This window comes from Leucoraja erinacea, chromosome 14 (genome assembly GCF_028641065.1).
Source record: "Leucoraja erinacea ecotype New England chromosome 14, Leri_hhj_1, whole genome shotgun sequence".
Lineage (NCBI taxonomy): Eukaryota > Metazoa > Chordata > Chondrichthyes > Rajiformes > Rajidae > Leucoraja > Leucoraja erinaceus.
Genome location: NC_073390.1, coordinates 12,876,151 through 12,883,853, shown reverse-complemented (window position 1 = coordinate 12,883,853; position 7,703 = coordinate 12,876,151). Strand labels below are relative to the sequence as shown.

Below are 7,703 nucleotides of genomic sequence, written 5' to 3'. Positions count from 1 at the left end.
TATTTCCCTGCTCCCATTGGGCAAAAGGTACAGAAATATGAAAGCGCACCCCACCAGACTCAGGAACAGCTTCTTCTCCTCTGTTATCAGGCTTCTGAATGGTCCTTTCATAAGCTAGGGTGCTGTCCAATTCACCTCTAGCCTATTGTGGACATTGGATTTTGTCTGTGGAACTGTTGCGCTGCAATGATGAGAACATTATTCTGCACTCTGTATTTTCCACTTTGGTCTACCTATTGTACTTGAGTTTAATGTTATTGTATTTATTATCTGATCTGATTGGATAACATGCAATCAAAGCTTTTTGCTGTTCCTCTATATACGTGACAATAATAAACATATCCTTTAAAAATAGTTTGAGCACATTTCATGCTCAGATTGGGTGTGGTGTGAACACTAACTTATGTGTAGTGTGCCATTAATTTCAATTACAAAAACTCCAATGATTTTAGAATGTGTTCAGTTAACATATCTTTATGATTTAGGATATGGGCTCCAGCTATTTTCCCTGTTATGGTCCTTCCATAAGCTAGGGCACTATCCAATTCATCTGTAATCCACTGTGTGACATTGAACTTTGTCTCTGGAACTGGTGCACTACAATGTTGAGAACTATATTCTGCACTCAGTATCTTTCCCTTTGCTCTACCTATTGTACTTGCGTTTGGCTTGGTTATATTTATGTATTATCTGATTTGATTGTATAACATGCAAAACAAAGCTTTTCACTGTACCTTGGTAAACGGGACAATAATAAAGCTAAATATGGAATCATGACATTTGTCTTATTTGTATTCTAGCAATCACCCCAAGTACCTATAGTGTCTGTTGTTTCCTCCCAGGCTGGATATTCCATGGCACTCAGTAGGTGGCAGTATCGTGGTGCCAGCCTGCTAACAAGGCATCTCAACAGCAGTATCATTGAAAGTAACACTTCAAAAGCCGCAAAATGGAAACGGGCTGAAATTATATTCTCTAAACAACGTGTTTTGTTTAAGCTGGATTCAGTCACCAATGAAAATGTAGCAAGAGATTTATTAAGCGGTGATATTTGTTTCATTTTTAAAAGCTGAAACTTAACAAAATATACAAATTGTTTATCAGAAAGTTTTAAATTATCACTTTATCAGCTCGATGTAAACAGTGTCCCTCTTTCGTTGGCCTTCAAAGAGAATAAACCAGGGATTCCTGTCTGTCAGCTCATATGTTGTTTACGATTCACGGACCTACTAAACATGCTGAGTCTGTGCTCCCTACATCGTTGTATTTATGGCTTTTTCATTTATAAAGCATTGTGAATCAATTAATTTATACAATTGAATCCCTTTCCCCAATCAAAGGAGGACTGTCATTTAATTATTTTTGCGAACACATTCGTTTGCCTTTTTTTTCATGTGGCTTCGTGATGATGGCAGTTGTAATTGCGGAACAAAAAATACGAGGCAACGTGTTGTTTTTCTTTGAAAACGGCAAGAACATTGCGACGGCACCTGGGGTAACGTGCAATGCAGAGAAGAATGCGGAGGTTGAGATTTGAATCGAAAACCCCGCAGTTCTGCATCACAAACTTGCAGTTTTGCTATTTCTCCAAAGGTTTAAATAGGCACAATTTTCGAGATAAATGTCATTAACGAAATAAACTGCATTGTCCCATGTGGTGAATTAAAAGATTGTACTATTGAAATCGTATGTAGATTCCGTTTACAGCTGCATGTGGCTTGGTATTTTCTGCCAGATCACGCAAATGGTCTTGAATTTGCTACATATCACTTTCTTGCAAGGACAGAGGAAGGGAAATACACCATTAATTTGCAATTGCGAGGCCTGCTTTTGGCCGCGGCAAATATCAATAGTAATGAATGGCGGCTGCACCTTACTACGTTACGCGTCCGGCGAGCCAGAGGGAGGGGAGGGAGGGAGGGTTGGGGAAGGTGGGGGGCGGCTGCAGAATGAGCTTTGTTGGGGAGGGGAGGTTTGCGAGGAGGAGACGGCGAAGTGATCGAGTGAGTGTGTGTGAGTGTGTAACCCCTTTGGGGGGATGATTGGTATCTTACCCGCGTAAGGAGGAGGGAGGCTACAACATTCCGAAATAGAACGTAAACAAGGGGCAGGGGGAGGGAGGCGGGGCGGCGCGCGGGCAGGCGGTTGGCTGGGCGCGAGCGCGCGCACGGGGGAAGGAGCCGCCGCCGCCGCGCGCCCCCGCCCCTCCCCTCCTCTCCCAGCACCGCGGCGGGAGCGGGAGCGAGAGCGCGCCCTCCCGATTCAAAAGTCGTGTTGTCAATCGCCGCGCGCCCGCCCGCCCGCCCGCCCGCCGCGGGAACGCGCAGAGAGGGGGGTAAGGAGGGAGGAGGGGTCACTCGCATCGGGCGGGCTGCGCGCTTGTTGTGGTGGTTTCCCCTCTCTCTCTCTCTCTCTCAGGCGAAAAAACAATAATCATCATCATTTTAAGTTTAATTGAAAAGTGAGAGGAGGGAAAAAGGGGAGAGAGTGAAAGGGGAAAGAGGAAAAAAAAGGAACAAGAAAGCCGTGAGGAAAGTGATCCCGAGTGGCTGGAGGTGTTTTATTTTTGCGTTGTGGGGAGAGATCAGTCGTTTACTCTCTCCCTCCCCTCCCTCCCCTCCCCTCCGTCCTCCTGCCTGCCTGCCGGCCCGCACGCTGCTTGTAATTCTTTTTAATTTATTTGCTGAATCCTGACTGCGCGTCCGGCCGGCCCGGCTGGCCGGGGGCTCCGAGCAATGGCGAGTCCGCCCGAGCCCACCTCGCCCGCCGCCACCGCCGGAGGCTCCGACGGCTTCTCCGACGTGAGGAAAGTGGGCTACTTGAGGAAGCCCAAGAGCATGCACAAGAGGTTCTTCGTGCTGCGGGCACCCAGCGAGTTGGGCCCGGCCCGGCTGGACTATTACGAGAACGAGAAGAAATGGAGGCACAAGGCGGGCGCGCCGAAGCGCTCGGTGCACCTGGACAGCTGCTTCAACATCAACAAGAGGGCCGACTCCAAGAACAAGTACCTGGTGGCCCTCTACACCAAGGACGAGTACTTGGCCATGGCCGCCGACTGCGAGAGCGAGCAGGACAGCTGGTACCAGGCGTTGCTGGATCTGCACAACAAGGGCAAGCTGGCCGGCGACGAGCGGGACCGGGACTGTGCCGCCGGCTCGGCCGCTCACCCGGGGGGCTCGGCCACCATCGAGGACAACTACGGCGAGGTCAGCCCCGGGCCGGCTTTCAAAGAAGTGTGGCAAGTGGTGCTGAAGCCTAAAGGTCTGGGGCACACCAAGAACCTGGTGGGCATCTACCGGCTGTGCCTGACCAGCAAGACCATCAGCCTGGTGAAGCTGAACTCGGAGGCGGCGGCCGTGGTGTTGCAGCTCATGAATATCCGACGCTGCGGCCACTCGGAGAATTTCTTCTTCATCGAGGTGGGAAGGTCGGCGGTGACGGGTCCCGGTGAGTTCTGGATGCAAGTGGACGATTCGGTGGTGGCGCAGAACATGCACGAAACCATCCTGGAGGCCATGAAAGCCATGAGTGAGGAGTTCCGGCCGCGCAGTAAGAGCCAGTCATCGTCCAGCACCAACCCCATCTCGGTGCCCCTCAGGCGGCATCTCAACAACCCGCCGCCCAGCCAGGTGGGCTTGAGCCGCCGGTCGCGCACCGAGAGCATCACGGCCACATCACCGGCCGCCGGCAAGCATCACTCGTTCCGTGTGCGAGCCTCCAGCGACGGCGAGGGTACCATGTCGAGACCGGCTTCGGTGGACGGCAGCCCCGTCAGTCCCAGCGCCGCCAGGACCCACTCCCAGCGCCACCGGGGCGGCTGCAGGCTGCACCCTCCTCTCAATCACAGCAGGTCTATCCCCATGCCCTCGACCCATTATTCACCGTCGGCCACAAGCCCGGTCAGTTTATCGTCAAGCAGCACCAGTGGCCACGGATCCACTTCCGACAGCCTTTTCCCCAGGCGATCCAGCGCTTCCATCTCTGGATCGCCGAGCGATGGGGGATTTATTTCATCGGATGAATACGGATCCAGTCCGTGTGATTTCAGGAACTCCTACAGAAGCGTCACTCCGGATTCTTTGGGACACACTCCTCCTGCAAGGGAGGAACAAGAGTTAAATAATTATATCTATATGGGGAAACATTCTAATCTGGTTCCAAGTTGTCAGAGCAGGGGTACCCAAAGGTGGACTCCTACTAAATCAGAAGATGCAGATTCGGATAAAGGATTTAGGAAGAGAGCTCACTCGTCAGGCACTTCGCCACCCACAGTGATGCACCAAAAGACTCCTTCTCAATCTTCCACCGTTTCCTTTGAGGAATATACAGAGATGACACCGTGTTATCCTGGTGGTCACATAACCACATGTAAAAATTCTGCTTTTGTACCTACTCATTCATACCCCGAGGAATGTTTAGACCTCCAGCTGGGCGAAGGCAGGCGTTTCAGCCAGATGGATGATGGATATATGCCAATGTCACCAGGAGTGGCCCCTGTGCCCAATAAAAGTGACTACATGCCAATGAGCCCCAAAAGTGTTTCTGCTCCACAGCAGATTATTAATCCACGCCAACACTCTCGAAAAGATGGTTACATGATGATGTCGCCCAGTGGTAGCTGCTCACCAGAAAATGTGAACTATGGAAAGATATGGACCAATGGAGGGAGTTCTAAGTTATCTGTTGAAAGTAATGAGGGAAAATTATCCGTTAATGACTACATAAATATGTCTCCTGCGAGCTGTTCAACCACCAGCACACCACCAGACTGCTTCTTCAATCCAGTTGAAGAATCTCATAAACCTGTTTGTTCATATTTCTCACTGCCTCGTTCCTTTAAACACGTTCACCGAAAAAGCGAGGAGTCCCCTTTACGAATTGCTGTAAACTCGAGTCGTCTTTTATATGCAGACGATTCCTCTTCATCTACAAGCAGTGATAGTTTAGGGGGTCAAGATGGTGGGCATCATGCAGTTAATCCTGTTAAAAACGAATTGTATGTGCCAATGAAAAGTAAACTTGTACGGCCTACCAGGCTTTCGCTTGATAACACTAAAGCAAGTACACTGCCCAGAGCACGAGAGCATCCACTTCCACCAGAGCCAAAAAGTCCAGGGGAGTATGTAAATATTGAATTCAGTGACAAAACTTTTTCTTCTAGCTCATTGTCCCTTGTCAAGCCTTCGTCAGTTGTGGGAAATCCTGTTCGACAAAGGCCACCAATGTCAGAATACATGAATATGAATTTAAGAACTGATGCATCCAAGTTTTCTTACACATCGAAATCTTCAGTGGACATCAAGTCTGCAGCCAGCTGTGCTTCTAGCACTTGCAGAAAGGATAGAGGACAGGGAAGTTGTGATTATGTTACCATGCAGCTAGTTGCCACCTCAGATTTACTGGAACCTTCATTGAGTAACTATGCTGAGATGACGGTTGGTGGAGGTGTAACACCTTCTATTTCTGTTCTACCTCGAGCAGAAGAGGGCTCACTGAATGCTATTTCTGATGTAGTACCTGGTCCCCTGATGGACCAAATTTCAGGGAGGAGTGCCTTTACTGTGCTTAATCTTGTCCCTAATCGGAACCAAGGTGCCAAAGTTATCCGTGTTGATCCCCAAGGTAGAAGAAGACATAGTTCAGAGACTTTCACTTCCACAGCCAGTGTAGCTGGCATGACACTGTCTTATGTTGACCATATTAAACGACATAGTTCGGTGTCTTTTGAGAATGTGTGGCTTAACAAACCAGGAGATTCTCTGGCTTCAAGTTCCAAAGATCAGTCAGAGGATGTAACAGTGCAGAATGATTGTAAAAACGGTATGAACTACATTGATTTAGACTTGATAAATGATTTTAACAAAGAATGGCCCGCCTCTCAACACGTAACCCCTCATCAACTTCAAGGAAGTACCTCTGGTGGTAATGGTAATGATGATGATCTGAATTCGTATGCAAGCATCAACTTCCAGAAGCCAGATGAAATAAGCAAGCCTGCAGAAAGGGAAGGTAAAGGCACCACGTGAATTCTAATAGTTGCTTATATTTCACCTCTTTAACGATGCTTTTGCAGTTTTGGGTGCATTTTGCTTAGGACAGAATAGATTTTGCTTGTTGATTGAAATGTTTGAAGATAACTACAAAAGATGTTATTTTAAAAAATAGATTAATCTTTCTGTAAATTGCTTTATTTTAAATCTTGGTTGACTCATTTATTATTCTTGTTGATATTTTGCATCATACTGTGGAAATAGTATCTAATTTAAATGGGGAAGTCCTTGGGTAATATCTCAGTTTGGCTTGTATGAAAATTTCCACATCAACTTCTGGTTTGGAAATTATAGTTATATATTTGAAAACTGGCACAGAAATTATTTACTTTATTATCTGTCAATACATGTGGGGCACCATCTAGTTCTTGAACAAATAATAAAGCAGTTCTGTAAATGTTAAATGTGGCAGAAAACATTTCTCCCAAGAGCTAAGATTTATACTTGTATGTGTACAAGTCTTCTGAGCTGAAGAAGATACACCTGAACCTCAAGAATTAGTTGCCTTGGTTGCACAAAATGTTTTGCAATTGAGAAGTATATACATTTTCCCAGTTAGGTCTGTTTATGGAATTTTTATTGCTCAGTAAGAGCTGGTTTTGAATCGGGCAATTCCAGTGAGAGTTTGTATTATGGAATCCCCAGCTTGAACCGGGAGCAACATTGTGAGATTGGTTGTACTTAGCTTATCAATTATGATACAAGAACAGCACTGCTGAGTTCATGTGCGAAGCTTCAAAAGATATTGACAATTAGAATGTAATACGCACTGGATCCAAGCGTCACTTCCTGTGACTTGGCATGAACACAGTAGAACCTTGTAGCTTTCCTTATATCATGCTTATAAAAATAGTGAAATGGCTGCAACATTTATTGAATATTTTGAAGAAATCTGTGGAGCCACTGAGCTGCCTTCATGGTTTGGCAGACAGTTACTTCACCACAAGAACACGTCACTTAACCCTTTTGACAACTGAAGCAACAGCTCTCTAGCAAAATAAGTCTTCTGTTAGTTCAACAAATGTGAATTAAGAATAATTTCCTGAATCCATGTGTTCTGATGCAGTGCCTGAAGGGGCAGGAAAGTTTTCAAGAATGTATCATTGAAAACAGGAATCAGGGTCAGAGTTGAAGTTCTTGTAGAGTAAATCATATTTTCTGTAAAATTTCCAAATTATATTTTTGTGAAGTATAAGTATACTACATTTTGCAAGACAGCTTGTTAATTGTGAAGAAGCCTAGTGTATAATGCTAAAATGTGGGGTGATGCAGACCATTCTACAAATAGTTTGGGGTGGTGGGGGAGTGAGTTGGTAAATTCTGTATTGTACATGTTTACGAAGTACGAGCAGAATAGCGCTGAGGTAGTTGAATGTCTTCTGCTAGGAATTAGTACTGGTGTCTGGGATGTGAAGATGGAGAGAGCAAAGGAAGAATCGGGTACCTTCAAATATGCAATTCATTGGCTTATTTGCAATTATGATTATAATTTAAATACATGATGTGGAAAGTAGCAAGCAGAGAATATTTTCATGCAACTGTACCATTACTGTTTTATTCGCTCTTAAACAGAAAAGGCGATGTATTGTGCTGCAGAATATGTATAGTAAATGCCTGCAGTCGATTGCTTCAACTTTTCAAGGGCACAAAAAT

The 7,703-nt window shown here is 46.1% G+C and overlaps 1 protein-coding gene across 1 annotated transcript in view; it reads left to right on the top strand.

Annotated features, from left to right (window-relative positions):
• Positions 1 to 2,326: 2,326 nt before the first annotated feature.
• Positions 2,327 to 7,703, top strand: part of irs1 (insulin receptor substrate 1) — a 55,896-nt gene continuing 50,519 nt past the window's right edge. The window contains exon 1 of the mRNA XM_055645619.1: positions 2,327 to 6,009. Within this exon, the coding sequence (XP_055501594.1) occupies positions 2,736 to 6,009 (3,274 nt within the window). The 5' untranslated portion in view covers positions 2,327 to 2,735. The remainder of the gene's footprint in view (positions 6,010 to 7,703) is intronic.